Below are 19,915 nucleotides of genomic sequence, written 5' to 3'. Positions count from 1 at the left end.
CAGCAAAGATGAGGATGTTGAGATGGATTTGCGGAAAAACTAGGAAGGATAAAGTAAAGAATGAACATATTAGAGCTGATTTGGGAGTTGCACCGATACATGATAAGGTCTGTGAAAATCGTTTGAGGTGGCATCACTGGCATGGCCATGTTCAACGGAGGGCTTGGGATGCACCAGTACAGAGGAGTGATTTGATTCAGATTGAAGGAACTAAAAGAGCTAGAGGCAGACCTAAAATGACCCTAGAAGAAGTAGTGAGGAAAGGCATGCATAGTTTAGGCCTTGTCTCAAGTATGACCTCTAATAGAGCTGATTGGAGGGCAAGGATCCATGTAACCGACCCTATTTACGTGGGATAATGCTGTGTTGCTGTTGATATTGTTGTGTACTTCTTCTTTCTATTATTATTAATATTTACTTTGCAAGGATTCATGTAGCCAACCTCATTTAGATGGGATAAGGCTGAGTGCTTGTTGTAAAACGGGCCAAGAACCTAGAAGGTGCTACTGTTTATAGGACTTGAGCTGGCATCAACTATATATACTGGACACATATTCCTTTACTGTCCTTTGCTAAAAGGGTGTGGCATCGCTTTCTGATGGATTTCAATTGGATTTTGTTTCCTGTTAAATGTTGGGTAGTAGATGTGGTTATTGCATTTTGTGCCCTTTGCACAAAGAGGTGGTTTTTTTTCAGGGTGCCACTATTATTAGCTGTTTTGTGGTGATTGTGGGAGGATAGCGACTCTAGACTATTTACTGTTTTTCATCTGATGTGGAGGTGATTCATAGAGCCACCATCAAGTTGGCTCACTAGGCAATAGTAGACATATGATTCAAGGATATTCCAGCCATGTACTTGTTCAGATATTGGGATAATGTGATCACATCAAACATCCAGGTGCTTAGGAGGAAGGATTCATGGTCTCGTCCACCTGAAGGTTTTGTTGGAGGTAAACTTTGATGGTTGCTTATTGGGGAGTCCTGGTCCATCAGGTGCAAGAGGAATAGAAAGCATGATTGAGGTCTCATTGGTGAAGCCGATTCCTTTAGAGCTGAACTTTGGTCACTTTGTATCAGCTTGGATTATTTAGCAAATATTATTCTAATACTATTAAGTGAACAGATAGGGCCCACAATCCTGCGCTCACATATGAAGTTTCAAGTTAAGCAGACTTTTTTTGTATGAATAAAAAATTCATTACCAAAGGGAGGAAAAAAAGGATGGGGGGAGAGGACAAACAAACAATCAACAAATTACAAGACCTTGCCTTTACAATGGGAAAGGCAAGGGCCTAAAGAAAAGGGGAAGAACCTCAACAAACCATAACAGACTAATGTTAGCCAGACGCATCTGGGCAAACAGCCCTACCTAGAAAGAAGCGTTCAAACTGGAGCAAGAAATACTCAAAATACAGGAGAGCCCACTAATCACAACTAATTGCCCCGGCAAATGACGTGATTGCTGATATCCCTATTTAGGGGCAGAAGCTTCTCGTTGCTGGACTAGGAATAGTTCGAGGCCACTTCTTGGGACAAGGAGGGGAGCTAATGTTGCACCAACGGTACACATGAAGGGGGGGGGGGAAGGGGGACAACATGGGGCTAGATGAGATGAGTGGTTGAACAAAGGGAGGGAGGAGAGCTCGTCGGGAAAGGAGGGGGGGAGATGGGGGACGTGGGAAGGCAATGGGTTGAAGCTTGGCTGGGATTAGGGAGGAGTGGGCCACGCAAGGGGCTACTCCCAAAAGAATTAGCTATAAGGAATGGGCAAAAAGTATGGGGGGTTATGGTGTGGGGGAAGGAGAGTGGGTGATAGGACCCAGAGGGATGTGGGGCTGAAGGGTTGAGACCATGGGGGTTAAGGGGGTAGGAAAGGGTGAGCCCATCGAGGGATGCAAGTGAAGGGAAGGGGTAGGCCTCCCACTAATGATGAATGGGATAATGGGGGAGAAAGGGTATGGGGAGTGTGGACGACACGAGTGGGAGAGAGCTTTCTACGCTGGGGATTAAGGATAGAAGCAAATGCTGTAGAGGGGACAAATGAGGGCTATAGGTCGATAGCAGGGATAGTAGGCGGGTGAGGGTGATAGGTCGACCGACCAGTAGGCGGAAGGATGCCGACAGGATGAGTTGTCAGTGTCTCAAAGGAGAGCTCAATGCTGGTGTCTCCATCGTCACTAGGAGCCTGGGACCAAAGGTCCGAAGAACTTTGAAGTGGTTAGGACCTACGGTAGCAATGTGAAGGATTAGCGGTTTGGAGGGAAGATCGATGTTGTGGCTTTAGGGAGAACTAGAAGCCAGAATCTCCTTGCGATGGTGCCTACGATGCCTTCTTCCTCTCCGGCCATGGCTGGGGCATGGGAACCAGAGGTTGTAGGGATGTAAGGAGGAGGCGAGTATATTGAGGTGCCAGGATGTTCCGCCACTAAGGAAAGAGGATGATCTTCATGCCCGATAGTAGCAAGGGGATTGGGAGTGTAGTCTTGAGTGAGGTGGCCAAAAACCTTGCAAACTAGGCACTAGGGAGGGAGCCGTTCAAAGTGGATCTTTTGTTGGAAGGAGAAACTTTCGTCATCTACTCCACAATGGTGACGAAGGTTAGAGGGAAGGCTTCAGTAGAGATCTGAACACAAATCCATGGGAATGCCAATCTATCTATCATTTTGGTTCTCTCATTGGAGTATAGGGGGGATGACAGACCCAATGGTACTAAGCCCCTTTTCACACCAGAAATGGAGAGGAAGGCCTAGAAGTGTGATCCATAGAGGGATGGAGTACAAGTCTACCTTGTTGAGTTGTAGATATTTGTCCCATTGACGAAGGAAGATAGGCTTTTTCCTCAATTGCCTAGGGCCACCCTCAAGGATTTTCAGCTTGTCGTCTTCTTCAGAAAATTTGAATGTGAAAACTCCATTGTCTAAGAGGTAAGTATCCAGGTCCCTTGAGTTCTCCGTTGCTTGTTTAGTGACATCTTTTCTATATTGAAAGGAGGTCTACTCCCAATGAAGTGGCCTACCAAGCATAAATAAGAGTGTTTGTCCTGTGTTTGTATACCAAGGTTTGCAACAAGTCCAAGATTGCTTAAATCTGATTTATATTGAAGGAGTTATGTTCCGGTCAAACTTAATTTGGTGTGCGCGAATGTTGTTAAAATCACTCTGAATGAAAATATTTTTTTGGACATCAAAACAAATGAATATTTTACTGCACATTTGATTTTTAGCAATGTTTTATCATATTAAGATTTATAGAATTTTTAGATTTGAGAAAAACCCCAACATTAGAAAGTTGAAAATTGCATCTACCTCTGAAAATCCAGTTTTTGTTCTTCAATTGGGGGGTTGACTTTTTTCCTTTTGGAATTTGATTTTTTAACTATTTTTATTGGATTCAAATAGGGGGTATTTGCTTATTTATGAATAATATCTTAAGTAAATGAAATACAAATACAAAAACATTTACTTAAATGCTATTAGGCATAAATAAGAGTGTCTGTCCTGGTTTCTGGCATAAGTGGCTGTCCTGGTTTCCCACTAAGTAAAACTCCTATTTGGACTTTGTTTTTGCAAAATCCGATAGTGCCATTGTGTTTAAATGGCCTAAAATGGGTTGAGTACCAAGTTTCAGACCCAAATTAGGTCTAAAACCCATCGAAACCAGCTTTCGAGTTGAAAAAAAATAAATGCACCAACTCGAAGAGATCTTGAGTCAACTCGGTTTTTCCCAGGGTCAAAACCTGGTTGAGTTCCGAGTTTTAGTTCTATGTTCCTGATGGGCCGTGCAACAAATCTTAAGAGAGGACTCATAATCTCATATAATACAAAACACCTGGTGATATACTCATATGCCTCCGTGCCCTTGTTAAACACAATTTAAGAGAAAAAATTGAAATTAGTCTACTTGTTCAAACTTTTGATTATAATAATTATCTTTGCTTATTTTCTGACTTGGTCAGCCTAGTTGTTGAGTTAAAAACCAAGTTAAAGTAGGTTGAGTGGGAGGGGTCATCCAACAAGATGACCCCACTGATTCTGCATTTCTGCATGGTTTCGTTGAACCCCAAGTTTCAAAACATTGGGCTCTAGTCCAAAGAATTTTTAGTCGACCATTTTGGAAAATCTTATCCTTTTGCCACAATTAAAGCAAGCCACATTTTGCACGATACACGTGTAGATCTGTTTTGAGGCTAGAGCTTATATTTTGATTTTTTAGGTCTTACACAGATTTTCTACGAGGTATTTGGCCTCTTTGATTTGCTGTTATATAGGTACTCAAGTGACAAGTCCTTGTCTTCAGTTTTTAAGTTTTAAATTATATATAATTAATGATTTGTAAGGGCTAGGCTATTACTTATTCCAAGTATTATTGCTGCTAATTGGTCATATTAGGGGTATTATATTTGGGATATTCTGATAAAATTGAGTTCATAGTGGAGTTTCCAGTGTTGCAATCCTTGTTGTAGGGTTTTGTGATGTACCCTTACTATTGGATCTTGTTTTTGTTCTTACATATTCTCCCATATTTGTCTGGCATGTGCTTCCTCATTGTTTTTGTTCCCGTATTTGTTGTTATTATTATTTTTTGCAGATGGAGTTCCCATTCCTCTTGTAGTTTACAATTTTCTGTTCTCTCTCCAAGGTTGCAATCCCAGTTTTAATCGATGGTTGTCACTAAAGACTTTCGTGTATGCTTTTAATGCAGATTTCCTCTCATTTATTTGAATATAGTTGGCACCTTTGGCAGAGTGATATGCAGACCATATTGCATGGTTTTTCTGCACTTGCCCAAAGTTCAACTGTAGTTGCTTCGGTAGACCATCAAGATGATCTATATTTAACTTGTGAGAGATGGCTGTTATGTTCGAAGATAATAAGACAACTGATTATTTCAGGGTTTCGGAGTGATGCAAAATCATTTCAGGTATTTACTTCTGAGATATAATTTGATTAATTTCAAGGTTACCATAATTATTTTACACTGTAGTTTTATAGTCTTTTTTCAATCCACTAAGTTGTTTTGATCACCTTCTGTGTTTTTAGGAGGTTCGGCCAGTCAAGGAAGTTTCCCCAGTGCTCTTGAACGCTGTTCAGTCATTTCTTCTTTACTGTATGATTTCTATCATTTTAAATTTTGCAAATCCAATAGCTGAAGATGAACTGCTTGCCCATTTTCTTGTTTAACGCTTCAGATCTTGTTTTTCCCTCTAGGTTACTGTATTCTCTTACAGTTTTGTGTTGTACAAGTTGCTTTGTTGTCCATAAAATCGTTCTTGTTGCCATTGTATCTGTCTGTAACATAATGAGTGAGGAAGAAAATTTTGAGATAATGATTCTTTGACCTTTTTGAATAGTTCATGGGATTGTTGTTTTCCCTGTCAATTTTTATGTTCAAATTCTGATTCTTGAAGTGCTGTGTTGACCAGAACACTCAGCGTTCTCTGTCAACCATGGATTTAGGACTTGGGATTGGATCGGCTGTATCGGTTTAATTGTATCAGGATCGACCGGTCCTGATCTGACTTGACTTGGCGATCTGCGTCCAAAACTTAATTTTGACAGGTATCCAGAGCCCCCATTGTGCCCAAACTCAGATCAATCTGGCCAAAACTCTGAGTTGACCTGGGACCAGATTGGGATAGGCAATGGCTGATTTGATCTCCGAATACAAGCCCTAAATCCTTAGGGCCTGTTTGTTTGGCAGGATTTTGATGGGGTGGGAAAGTTGTCAAACTTTTTCCAAAAGTATGGCATTTTGAGTTGTTTGGTTGTCTGGTGTGGGATTTTGAGTGGACAACTCGAGATTGGTCAGACTTTCCTGCCAGGTTTATGTGGCTGCCGGTTTCTCCCAGTCCACCTCTTCACAAAGTCCCACTGATTTGGTGAGACTCTTTCACTGTTCACCGGAAAGGGAAGTGCTACGGCTACGTCTCTCTCTCTCTCTCTCTCTCTCTCTCTTTTCTGTTTCTTCCTGTGAAATACAACGAAACCAGGCATGTACCGGCGACGGCTGGAGCCTGGTAGAAAGAACTTAAATCATGTCCAGAACATACCCTAAATCTGATCTAAATAATTCCCCTAAATCAGTTCTTGTATTGTAACGAAATTTGTTCAGATTGTCTCATTGTCGGCGTTCTTTCTACCAGGCATGTCCAAAACATGCCCAAAATCTTCTATCAATCAAAATATTGGGGTTGCATTGATTCTGAAGTTTCTAATCTTCCTCTGTGTTACTGCAAGTTCAAAATTGAGCAAAACCAATTGATTTTCCTTCTGGAATCTGTTCTAAAACCAAGAAAAGGAACGCAACTTGATTTAAGAAATCTGTGTAGGTGCCATTCTTCTTCTGTAGCAATAGTTTCTGCGATGGAGCTGGCCCTAATTTCATGACTTCTTCAAATCTCTAACCCTAGAATTTTCCTTCCATGGAGGGCTCTGAACAGGACCCAAGTGGAGAAACAGAGTAAGAGAGAGAAAGCGAGTGGAAATCCAAGCTTTACCTTATCCTTCTGTCCTCCCTTCTCTCCTCTCTGCAAATCAGAGCCTTACCCTCTTACCTCCCTCCCTCCTCACTCTCAAAATGCTCTCCCACCCAACCAAATGTGATGGGTGGAATGCTACAGTAACATTCCTTCTAACTTTACCACCCCAACAATCCCACCCCACCCTCGCCATCATGTTGGTCCCATCTTCCCAACAATCCCAACCGACCCGCGCCTCTAACAAACGGAGCTTTAGTGTTGACATTTTTTTTAACCAGGAACTTATCTGCTTTAGTGTCGACACATATGGTAATTTTGGATTGTGATTATTTAATGTTTACTTCGTCATCATAAGAGCCAGACATAATATGATGATATTTTAGGGTTTCAACACTGAACTTTTGCAGAACAGAAATCTAAAAATAAGTAAGCCAAAACTCATTTTAAAACTTTGAAATATGAGCTCTTCTATTGGAAGAGGGACTATGACCATAAATCCTCGAGGGTCTCTATGTACTACTTTAATTCCTTCCTCTGCTAGGTCAGATACACATTAATCACTCATAAGCAGTGGGTCCTTTCACTCCCTCCCCAGCCTATCCTAAAGTGTCTGGCATGTTCAGATAGTAGGGTCCCTCAGTAGCATGTGCTGGGATACTGTGGTAAAAGAACCACTTCGACACTGCATCCCCCATCTTAGCCCTCCAATCAGACCACATTTGCTTCAGCTTTCGTTGTCTACTAGTTTGAGTTCTGAAAACTGCAGGATCATACTTAAGTAGGTTGATAACATCATCATCACTATCTACTGGGGTGAGGGTGGGGCTCCTGCCCTCGTACTTTGTGACCTCCTGAAGGGCAACTGCGGCTGCTTCTGTTTCTTCTTACCCTGTGCAGAAGAACCACTAGGATCAGCCTCTCCTGCAGCTGCTCTAGATCTAGAACCACTAGGACTATCCTCTCTTGCAGCTGCTCTAGAGGAACTAGCTCCTGCCCTGAACTCTCTGTCTCTCTCCTGCTCTTGCATATGTGTAATACAGCTTGCTGCCCTTGCCTGCCATATCTGTCTAACCTCTGCCTCTGTCTCCATATCATCATGCACAAAGTCCTCATCAGAATTAAAATTAGAGTTTGTGTGCCCTCTGGCCTCTGGCAGTCTCTCTAGTACTGCCTTGTCAAACTTCTTTGCCCTCCGCTTATCTAACTTGCTCTTTATTCCTCCCGTCATCATAGTTGTCAAGACGGCAAGGCGACCTAAGGTGGTGGAGGGGTGTCTAAGCGCTTAGGAGACAAGGTGCCTGCCTAGGCAACCAAGTTTTATTTTTTATTTTCCCTCTTTCCTAACATTATTTAGTATGCTACAACATGTACCTTATATCATAAAAAATCAACATTAAGCCACACATCAAATCATAAAAAATCAACATTAAGTCACATTAAGTCATCAAAAATCAATATTAAGCCACATCAAGTCATCAAAAATCAACATAGAAATAGAAGACAGCAGAACTGAAGAAGCAAGCTATTGGAAGTTTGAAACAATCAAAACACACATTTGGTTTATATGTTCTTGTAATTGTGTTTGTGGATAAAAAGTAATACCGCAAGTGCACGAGTCAATCGTAGTTACGGGTCGAACACAGGGAGGCGTTTAATTCAATTTCCACTTGGGCACACCAATTTAATAATTAAAAGACTAAAAACAGAAAATTTAACTTAAAAAAAAAACTAATCAAGAGACTAATTAAAGAAACCGGATCGAGATGAACCCTTAGGGGTAAGGAACATAGTTGTCACGGTGTGTAAGCGACCCGAGGCGTTGGAGAGGGTAAAAAATCAAGGCGACACCAACTAGGCGAGCAAGGTGTCCAAGGCGCCCAAGTCGACCAAGGCGCCTGGACACCTAGGCGGTGCCTAGGTGGCTCCTTGACAACTATGACTAAGGAATCCACCAAGAGAAATCGGTCAAACTGATGATAGAATATAGCAATTAGAAGAACACAGCCCTTATATGGTATGAATAGTGGGTCCAAGACATAGGAGATAAGTGATACTAAATCAGTCAATTCCTATGAATGACAATCACAACACATACTATTATGGCAAAATAAACATGAGCAGAATTTTATATGGACAAGTAGACAATTACACATACGATAAACGAATGGCATGAGTAATGTGGACATGACACATATTATTCTACTAATGCTGGCACAAGAATCACATAAAGCTATAAACACCATTGGTTTTTCCTTCTCTCATGACTTCATCCTATCCCTAAGTGGGAAATTAGTTGGCCATGGAAAAATTAAAAGAAAGAAGCAATGGAAGAGACATTAAAATTAAACTAAGAAAATTAAAGAAAATAGAAGTACTTAGCTGATAATGACATCGCATGAATCCAATGAAAACAACTCCATCACTCTAGTCCCATCGCTTGAACTTGCCGCATCCAATAAATAAAAAAAAAACTCCTTAACTAAAATTACACATATGAACTAAGGGGAAGGGAAATAAAATTCTGGATTTAACAATGAGAAGAACAAAATAAAAGAATGAAAAAACGCAGAAGCTTGAAGAAAATAAATCCAGCCTTGAATTGAATTTTCCAATCCTCAATAATTTCACTAACTTGAATTTGATTCAGCTCAAATAAAAAATCAGAATTTTTTTTTTGGGTGAATAAATAAATTCATTACCAAAAGGAAGAAGAAAAGAATTATAGGAGACCCCAAAAAGGGGGAAGGAAAAAACAGCCAGCCAAAGCTTAGCTAAGGGAGGCTGAAGCAACAAAAGAAACATTTGTAAGACCCCAGGAATCAACAATAAGCCTGTTCCTTGGGGTATCGGAACACTGAGAAGGAGGAACAAGCGATAACTTTGCACTAATTTCAAAGGAGATGGAATCCCAAATATTCTTGAAAGATCGAGAATTGGAGGTCCATTTCCTGATATTGCGCTCCATCCAAATATGGTTGAGAGTTGCACAGAAAGCCATCTTCCCGATGCAGTTACAGAGAGAGGAGCTTGCAAAGGTCTTGTCAATCCAGACCCATTCACGGGAGAAAGGGAGAATTCTTCTCTGGGAGGGCCAGTATTTGATAAGAATGACTTTCCAGATTGCATTGGTGGTAGGGCACTCAAAGAAAAGATGGTTCGAGTCTTCGTCATTGTTCCAACAAAGGCAGCAAGCAGAGGGCACTAGGATCTGACGGTTACGGAGAAAGGCTTGAGTAGGGAGGCAGTTGTTGAAGACTCTCCAGGCCGTGAAGCAATGCCGGGGAATGTGATGCTTGAACCAAAGAAGCTTTTGCCAGGGGACCAAAGGGCCTTTCAAACGAACAAAATTCCAAGCTGCTTTGGAAGAGGAGCAAGAACCGTTTGGGGACCAAGAAACATAGTCTCCTCTTGCCACTGGCCTACTGATAATGATTAGGAGGTCATTCCAAATAGGAGCAAGGGCAGGGACAGAGGTGGGGGGAGCCCAGCCATCATGATCAAGGATGTCAGCCACCAGGGAGAGCCTATGAAGACCCGAGGCATAAATGGATCTTGGAGTGACCAAGTGAAGAAGAATTCCCCTAGGGTGCTGGCGTAGAGGCCCTGAGTAAATCCAATCAACCAAAATGCTTTTTTTCTTTGAGGCAATCTTCCAAATAAGCTTAATGATGCCCGCTGTGTTCACTTCTTTGATTCTTCTGATTCCTAAACCTCCTTTCTTAGGAAGACACACGGCAGCCCAGCTTAGAGGATGAAGATATCGAGAGGCATCATAACCCTTCCAGAGAGAGGAAGCCATGAGAGCTTCCAGGGACTTGATTATGGAATGAGGAAGACCATAAATACTAGACCAATAAATGTACGAAGCCTCCAAAACTGATCTAATAAGGACCAACCTGCATGCATATGAGAGAAGCTTGCCTTTCCAAAGTTGGAGCCTCTTCCGGATCAGATCTAACATTGGGGTGCAATGGTAGGCAGTAAGCCTTGCCAGAATCAAAGGGATCCCTAAGTATTTGACTGGTAACCGGCCCTCAGAAAAACCAGTCTTCTCAAGGAAGACAGCCTTGTATATCTCAGAAACCCCAGCAAAAAAGAAAAGGGATTTGGAGGGGTTGATGCGAAGACTCGAAAGCTCGTGGAAGTGCTGAAGACAAAGCAGGATGGACTCGAGAGAGGCAATCGAGGCCTTTGAAAAAATCATCAGATCATCTACAAAGGCCAGATGAGTAAGCTTGAGGGCTTTACACTTGGGCATAGGGGTGATGAGCTGCTGATTAGTGCATAGCTGAATTTCTCTGGAGAGGATTTTCAAAAATCAGAATTACTCCATAGAAAAAGAGAACCGAAAGAAAACACAAAAATGGAAGGGAAAAAACGAGATGGGGGAAAGAAGAGAGACTGAGAATGTTGTGAAGGTGGGAGATATATGGGGGAGAGGGATCACGTGAAAGAGAGATGGGAAAGAGATAGGGTAGGTGAGAGAATCCAAGAGGAAGTGGGAATGGGTGAGAGGTCGTGAAGGGATTAGAGTTTGGATAGGAGAGAAAAGTGGGAGAGAGAGGGGTATCCGTGAGTTTTAGAGAGAATTTTAGGAAAAAGAGAGAGAGAAGACCGTGGGAGATTTGGAAAAGTGAATTTAACTTATTTATTTAAATCCAAAATTCAACTCAAATTCCAAATTTAGTCAAATTCCTCTTTTTGACGATATCTTTTCATTCTGGCCCTGGATGGACCCAACCCGAGAATTAAAGTTGCACCATTTTAAATTCCGGACGACATGAGCCCAATATCGAATATTTTCTAGAAGATTCCCGATCTATTGAAATTACATGCCCCTGTGCTTGATTCTTCTCTCTTTCTTCTTTTCTAAACTCGAATCGGCTCGTAATAATGAAACTTCCGACACTGCATCATCTCCTTTCAACCTTGACACCAATAAGTTGCAAGTCAAATACTTTAAAAAATACGGGCCACCATCACTTAGCTTGATAGGCATAATAGGATACTCTTCTCAAATCTTGACAAAGAGACCAAACTGCCCTTGATAAAATCGTAGAAGTTGGCTGGTAATTTGGTTCTGGCTCACAAAGGTCCAACTCTCTTTATCTTAGCCTTGGACTGCTCTCCTAGCACTCTTTAAGCTTTAAATCCTCCTCTTCAACAAAAATAAGCTTAACACCTGAAAACATAGAAAAATAACCTGAGTAGCACTGTTCTAATAATTAAAAGACAATAAATAAAGGCAATAATTTGCACATAAATATGCTCATCAAATTCCCCCATACACAAACCTTGTTAGTCCTCGAGCAAACAAAAAGAAAACTAAACTAAAAAAAACAAAAGAAAACTACTAAAACCTAACGCACTTTCGTAGGAATCATGATTGCAGTTAGCATGTGCAACAAGTCTTTAAACACCTAGGTTACCCTAGTGGACGAGTTGTGTCTCGTGAGTGTTTGCAGGGAATATACACACAAAATTCAAATTTCCATCCCGATTCAAATGCAAATCCTAACTATGGAACAAGATAAAGAATATAACCACTCTGAAGCCATGATACTTTACTCAAGATTAAAATTCAAACCCCACACTTGAACTTTATTATCCCATATCAAGTCATGCAGCTAACATACATCCTAAATAGGTAGTCTCTTCATATATTCAAAACATTATCTTCCCTCAGGTTAAATCAAACATGTCATCGAGGCTACAAAAGACTAGCTTGGAGCTTTGACAAAACACTGTGAGGCGAAAACACTCAAAAAATTTTTTCTCTTTTTTTTTATTTTTATGATTATTTTGTTATTAAGTAATGAACTCAATATTTCCTCTGCTGCGGTTGGTTTGAATGACATGCAGAGCTTGCACCAGACACCCAAGTTACTAAGCAGTGTTGGAATAGATTCTCAGTGCATATATCTTTTGATTGCCACTTTGTGGCTTTAGAAATTGATGCAGTATGAGTTCAAAATTCTTTTCTTTCCCTTCACAAGGGGATGGCTAAGAGGTGTTCTCGATCAAGGAACCTCGCTTTCTGAGGCAGAGCACCCTGTCGTCTACAACCAATAAACCAACCCTTACATTTTCACTTTTTTTTTTTTTTTTAACTGATTTTTCATCATGCCAACAGTTTAGTCTCAGCTCCTAACCAAGACTCATGTAAACAAGACTACACATAAGATCAGGCCATTCGGTAAATAATGATCTTCTTTTTCGATTCAGCTCCCACCTTAAGATATATACTAAATGTTTTTGTGGGTGAATAAATATGTATTACCATACCCCAGGAGGGGGCAGGAAAGAGGAAGGGATATACAAGGGAAAGAAGGGGGGGAGGGAGAAACAACAAACCAACCTACGCAGAGGTGGAAGAAAAAAGAGAGGACAGATCAAGGCCCCAGTAGACGGCAATATGCCTATTCCTAGGGGAGTCCCGGACAGCACGAAGATGGGCACGGCTGAGTTTGGAAGAGACATAAAAGGAGATGGCTTTCCAAATCAGATCGTAAGATCGGGAGTTGGAAGTCCATCTCCTAAGGTTTCGCTCCATCCAAATGTGATAAATAGCAGCTCCAAAAACCAGCTTTCCAATGGTGTCACATATCGATCCAGAGAAGGATTTAGCCACCCAAAGCCATTCTCTGTCGAAGTGGAGAGGTCTCCTGTTGCGGTGCTAGATCGAGGAAAGGGTTTTTTTCCAGATGGTAGAAGTAAAAGGGCAATCAAAGAAGAGGTGGGGGATGTCCTCAAGACCATTCCAGCAAAGGGAGCAGGCAGGGGAAACAGGGATGTGACGGTGAATGAGGAAGGCTTGGGTGGGACCGTGGGAAGGCAAAGGCGAAGATATATACTAATTACCTTTCCCAAAACAGAATTTTTATTATTTCAAATGTAGGGTACCTAGGTATCTCTCTCTCTCTAATAAATGCATCAAAACAACGAAAAGGCTACAAATTCTAACTCAAACCAAAGAAAGGACTCAACAATAAACTTACACCCTCCATACTTAAATGATGCAGTGTCCTTAATGCATGCAAAAATAAAAAGAAGGACAAAGAAGAGGGGTCATACTAGATATGATCATGAATGCTCAGTATAGAGAGGCTCATAGAGATCCATGACCTCTTCCAGATCTGCAGAATGCATCTCAATGTAAGGCTTCAACCGTTGACCATTCACCTTGAAAATCTCACCAGTACTTAGATTCAAAATCTCAACAACTCTATGTGAGAAAACATTATGCAATATATGGACCATCCCAGCGGGATCGCAACTTACCTGGAAAAATATGCAATCTGGAATTGTAAAGGAGAACCTTGTCACCAGGTGCGAAAGACTTCCTAAGAATCTACTTATCATGAAAAGCCTTGGTCTTCGCCTTATAGATCCTTGCATTGTCATAGGCATCATTACGAATCTCCTCCAACTCAGCTAGTTGGAGTCCTCTATGGATACTAGCAGTAGACAGATCAAAATTCAGTTTCTTAATTGCCCAAAACGCTCTATGCTCTAACTCAACAGGCAGATGACACGCCTTTCCGTACACAAGACGGTAAGGAGATTGTCCAAGATGAGTCTTGAACGCAGTTCTGTGAGCCCACAAGATATCCACAAGTCTGATGGACCAATCTTTGCGAGATGGGTTGATAGTCTTTTCCAAAATTTGTTTGATCTGCCTATTGGATACCTCAACTTGACCACTGGTTTGAGGATGATAAGGTGTAGCCAACTTATGGGTAATCCTATACTTTTTCATGAGGGCCTCAAATGGACGATTGCAGAAATGCTTGCACCTGTCATTAATGATAGCGCGGGGTGTACTAAAATGGGAGAAAATGTTCTCCTTAAGAAATTTGACAACCACTTTATGGTCATTGGTCTTATAAGCAATGGCTTCAATCCATTTAGAAACATAGTCAACAGCCAACTGAATGTACAAATTGCCAAAAGAGATTGGAAATGGGCCCATAAAATCGATGCCCCACACCTCAAAGATCTCAACCACCAGAATTGGGTTGAGTGACATCATATTCCTCTTGGTAATGAGACCTAGAGATTGACATGCACTGCAGGCCTTGCAATAATGGAAAGCATCCTTGAAGACTTGGCCAATAAAATCCACATTGCAATACTTTGGCCGTAGTCTTCTTCGGTCCAAAATGACCACCACATGCCTGATCATGGCAAGAAGATCAGATTGCACGCTGCTCATGATCAGGAACACAACGCCGGATTCTCTGATCCAGACATGTCTTGAACAAGGGTCATCCCAGAAAAAATACTTGTTTTAGCAAAAATACTTGATTTGAGAATGGAATCAATACTCATCCTGGGTGGACCAATGGTCAGGTGTCACACCCGTAACCAAATAGTTGACAATATCAGCGAATCATGGTTCACTAGAGACTGCCATTAGTTGTTCATCAGGAAAGCTCTCGTTGACTGGAGACTCACCAGTCAAGGTATTGGGCAGCCAGGATAAATGATCTGCAACCAAATTTTCCGTTCCTTTCTTATCCCATATCTCGAGATCAAACTCTAGGAGCAACACGACCTACCAAATGAGACGGGCCTTAACATCTTTCTTTTCCACGAGATATTTGATTGTTGCATGGTCCGTGTAGATGATCACACGAGATCCAATCAAGGAGGATCGGAATTTCTCTAAAGCAAATAGAACAGCTAAAAATTCCTTCTCAGTGGTAGTGTAGTTGAGTTGTGCATCATTTAGAGTCCTACTTACATAGTAAATCATAGTGGGTAACTTATGGATCCTTTGCCCCAAAACAGCCCCAATGGCAAAATCTGATGCATCACACATCAGCTCAAAGGGCTCAGTCCAAACAGGTGCCAGTGGTCAACTCCTCCTTCAAATGCTCGAAACTCTTGAGGCAGTCTTTGGAAAACTCAAAGGGTTCATCCTTAGCCAGCAAATTGGTCAGAGGTCTAGCAACTTAACTAAAGTCCTTGATAAACCGCCTATAAAAGCTAGCATGCCGAAAAATGGAACGGATGTCCTTGACAGATTTGGGGGGTGGTAGGTTGAAAATGAGGTCTACCTTGGCTTTACCAACCATAATCCCATCGTTGGAAATCACACGACCAAGAACAACACCCTCTTGCACCATGAAATGACATTTCTCCCAATTGAGGATTAAATTGTTTTCTCTACATCTCTCCAAGACCAATCGGAGATGAGAAAGACACTCAGAGTAGGTAGACCCATGGATGGAAAAATCGTCCATAAAGACCTCAAGAAATTTCTCCACCATGTCAGAGAAGTTACTCATCTGCAGTGCTGGAAAGTTGCAGGGGCATTGCATAGCCCAAATGGCATGCGCTGGTAAGCAAACGTTCCAAAAGGGCATGCGAATGTTGTCTTGTGTTGATCCTCAGGGGCAATTGTGATTTGGTTGTAGCCGGAATATCCATCTAGGAAACAATAATACTCATGTCCGGTTGGACGCTCTAACATCTGATCAATAAAAGGCAGGGGAAAGTGGTCCTTCCAAGTTACCGCTTTCAGCTTACGATAGTCAATGCAAATTTTCCACCCCGTTTGGATACAGGTTGGGATCAAATCATTAGTAGCAGATTGGACTACTGCGATTCCAGATTTCTTTGGCACTACTTGGACATGACTCACCTACTGGCTATAAAAAATTGGATAAATGATCCCATTATCCATGCACTTTAGAATTTCTTTTTGAATAGCCTCCCTCATTACCGGATTAGCCCTTCTTTGAGGGTCCCTTGAAGGTTTGGACCCCTCAATTAGGTGGATATGATGTCGAACAATAGAAGGGCTAATTCCTTTGATGTCAGCCATTGTCCATCCAAGGGCTTCCTTATTTTCCTTTAAAAGCTTGATCAACTCCTCTTCCTGACTAGTGGTCAAATCAGAAGCAATGATAACTAGAAGAGTGTGATTCTCACCTAAAAAAGCATATTTAAGGTTGGATGGCAACTCCTTCAACTCAACTTTGGGGGGCTCAACAATGGAAGGTTTGGGCAATGAGGTAGATAAGGGTCCAATGGGCTTTACAGGTGGTTGGATACTTTAAACCTCAAAAAAGATTCCCTCATCAATACCTCCCAACTCCTCTATATACTCCTTGAAACCAGATTCAAAATCGATGTCAAAAGTAGTCTCAATATAATCAGGAATTTCCTGGAGCATATGGACTTCCTCCTCATTTAAACTCGGTTGCTTCTCAACCTAAAGATATTAAAGTCCATGAGGTGTTGCTAAAAGATAGCTTCATGAGACCGTTCCTACAGTTAATTAAGGCTTTGCTGGTGGCAAGGAACGGTCTTCCCAAAATGATTGGGATTTGGTCTCTAATGGTAGAGACCGGTTGGGTGTCTAAAACAATGAAATCCACAGGGAACAAAAATTCCCCAACTTTGATTTAGATATCCTCAACCATGCCTTTAAGAATCTTGACTGATCTGTCTGTTTCAGCTCTCCCAATCCCAATTTTTGGTAAACATAGTGGGGCAATGATTAACACTTGCACCTAGGTCAAGAAGGGCGTGGTCAATTTTTGTGTTACCAATGACGCTTGGAATTATTGGGCATCCAGGGTTCTTGTATTTAGCCACCATCTATTGGGACAAGATGAAGCTAACATTGGCAGGCAAGAAAGCTTTCTTGGGCACATTTGTTGTCCGCTTTTGAGTGCACAAGTCTTTAAGGACTTTAGCATAAGCGGGGACCTAGGAAATTGCGTCAAGCAGAGGTATGTTGATTTGAACTTGCTTGAAGGCATCTAAAATTTTGTCCATGGCAGCAGCCTTCTTGTTATTCACCAATCTCTCAGGGAATGGGTAGGGACATAGACTCTCTCAGGCTTCTCATCATTAATGACTTCAGGTTCCTCAGATGAACCTGGCAAAGGAGGTTGAGTACTAACCTCAACAGAAGAGTCCTTGGGATTGTTAGGTGATTCCGGTGCAGCATCCCGTGTGTACTCACGGCCACTCCTTAATGCATAAATGACATTACATTGATTGGAGGGGTCTTGGTGTTGTTGACTCTGTTGAATTGAATTCAGCTGATTTGGAGGTCCTTGCTGACTCAAATTCACAGTCCTGGGGTTTGGATCAGGCTGGCTAGGCATCTTCCCTTTTTCCCGTTCATGCAAAGCCGTAGCAAGTTGGGAGATTTGCCTCTCCATGTTATGTTGGCTAGTCATGAAGGTACTCATGAGAAGTTCCATATTCTTTTCTAGAGAACTGATCCTGGCTGAATCACCCACTTTTTGAAACCCAAGGGGTTGCCGATTTAGAATTTGGGGTGGTGGTCTAATGAAATTCGACGAGGGATTGGGCCTTGGAGGACCAAACTGATCTTGATTATGGAAGTTTGATGGTCTAGCTTGGTTATTCCCCTAGTTCCGTGAGAAGTTGGGATGGTTCCTCCATCCCGGATTGTAAGTGTTGCTATATGGGTTATTTTGAAACATTGCACTTACAATCTCATTACCATTGCTAACTCCAGAAAGGTTGGGACATTCCTCCATGACATGGGTTGGAGCATGGCACCAATTGTACATAGGAACATTTTGACTTACTTGATTGACTTGTGCTGGTCCCTTAACAACTATGGCCTCTAGTCTCTCAATAAGGCTATCTAAGTGAGCCTCTTTGGCCACAGTTCCCTCAACGAAGAATCCCTTTCCCGCTATGGCTCTTTCACTCTCCTGAGTTGATTCCCACTCACGGGTTTTTTCAGCAAGGTCTACCAAAAAGTTCCAAGCAGTGTTTTTATCCATGTATGATGTGAATCTTTTTGGGCACATGGATTCCAACAACTGCTTGGTATGGTAATCAATTCCCTCATAAATAATCTGGCACAAATGCCATGTATCAAGTCCGTGGTAAGGGCACTCTTGGAGAAGGTCTCTGAATCTTTCCATAAATTTGGAAAAGGATTCATTGGGTCTCTGCCTAAACTGAAGAATGTCGTTTCTGATTTTATTTGTTTTATGCAAAGGAATTTTTTTTTTTTTTTTCAGAAAGACAACTGTGAATTGTTCCCATGTGGTAATGGAATCTTTAGGCAGCCCCGTAAAGCCACATTTTCGCTGCATCCTTGAGCGAGAAAGTGTTAAACCTAAGCTTAACAGCATCATCTGTGAGCTGTTGCATCTTAATGAGGATGCACACTTCCTCAAACTGCCTAAGGAAGAGGTAGGCATCCTCAGAAGGTAACCCATGAAAATGGAGCAGCATGGTAATGAATTGAGATTTCAGCTCATAATTATTATCTAGGGCAGCAGGCAAACGGATACATGAAGGTTGTGCCGCCCGGGCGGGATAAAATCTGTCCCTAAGAGTCCTAGGTGTTTCCTCACCCATGGTTGGTAATTCAATTCTCTCTAAACGATTCTTAGAATTTCGGATCCAAACACTCAAGCACAGCAAGACCGAAAGCAAAAGAAAAACACTCTTTATTTAAATTTTTTTTTTTTTTTTAAAAAGAAAGTAATGCAAAAGTACTTTGAATCGTTTAAAAAACTGAATTACATCGCCTCCCAGGCAATGGCGTCAAAAACTTGTTTGTGAATAAAAAGTAATACCGCAAGCGCATGAGTCAATCGTAGATATGGGTCGAACACAGGGAGGCGTTTAATCCAATTTCCACTTGGGCAGAGCACACCAATTTAATAATTAAAAGACTAAAAACAGAAAATTTAACTAAAAAAAAAAAAAAAACTAATCCAGAGACTAATTAAAGAAACTAGATTGAGATGAACACTTAGGGGTAAGGAATCCACCAAGAGAAATCGGTCAAACTAATGATAGAATATAGCAATTAGAAGAACACAGCCCTTACATGGTATGAATAGTGGGTCCAAGACATCGGAGATAAGTGATACTAAATTAGTCAATTCCTATGAATGACAATCACAACGCATACGATTATAGAAAAATAAACATGAACAGAATTTTATATGGACAAGTAGACAATTACTCATACGATAAACGAATGGCATGAGTAATGTGGACATGACACATATTATTCTTCTAATGCTGACACAAGAATCACATAAAGCTATAAACACCATTGGTTCTTCCTTCTCTAATGGCTTCATCCTATCCCTAAGTGGGGAAATTAGTTGGCCATGGAAAAATTAAAAGAAAGAAGCAATGGAAGAGACATTAAAATTAAACTAAGAAAATTAAAGAAAATAGAAGTGCTTAGCTGATAATGAAATCGCATGAATCCAATGAAAACAACTCCATCACTCTAGTCTCATCGCTTGAACTTGCCGCATCCAATAAATAAAAAAAAAAAAAAAACTCCTTAACTAAAATTACACATATGAACTAAGGGGAAGGGAAATAAAATTCTGGATTTAACAATGAGAAGAACAAAATAAAAGAATGAAAAAACACAGAAGTTTGAAGAAAATAAATCCAGCCT

At 41.2% G+C, this 19,915-nt stretch overlaps 1 protein-coding gene and 1 long non-coding RNA gene across 2 annotated transcripts in view; one reads left to right on the top strand and one right to left on the bottom strand.

Moving 5' to 3' along the window:
* The window catches only part of LOC122671407 (importin-11), a 140,422-nt gene that overhangs the window by 24,747 nt on the left and 95,760 nt on the right, over window positions 1–19,915 (top strand). Inside the window, exons 6-7 of the mRNA XM_043868602.1 lie at window positions 4,704–4,922; window positions 5,042–5,108. Coding sequence (XP_043724537.1) covers window positions 4,704–4,922; window positions 5,042–5,108 — 286 coding nt within the window. The remainder of the gene's footprint in view (window positions 1–4,703; window positions 4,923–5,041; window positions 5,109–19,915) is intronic.
* On the bottom strand, window positions 1,043–12,746 carry LOC122671408. Its single transcript, XR_006334344.1, has 3 exons — window positions 12,612–12,746; window positions 5,668–5,672; window positions 1,043–1,054 (listed from the first exon to the last, which is right to left on the bottom strand). It is a non-coding gene; the product is annotated as an uncharacterized LOC122671408 (long non-coding RNA).

Source organism: Telopea speciosissima, chromosome 8, assembly GCF_018873765.1.
Source record: "Telopea speciosissima isolate NSW1024214 ecotype Mountain lineage chromosome 8, Tspe_v1, whole genome shotgun sequence".
Classification (NCBI taxonomy): Eukaryota; Viridiplantae; Streptophyta; class Magnoliopsida; order Proteales; family Proteaceae; genus Telopea; species Telopea speciosissima.
Note: the sequence above shows the minus strand (reverse complement) of the source record. Positions and strands in the feature narration are given on the sequence as shown.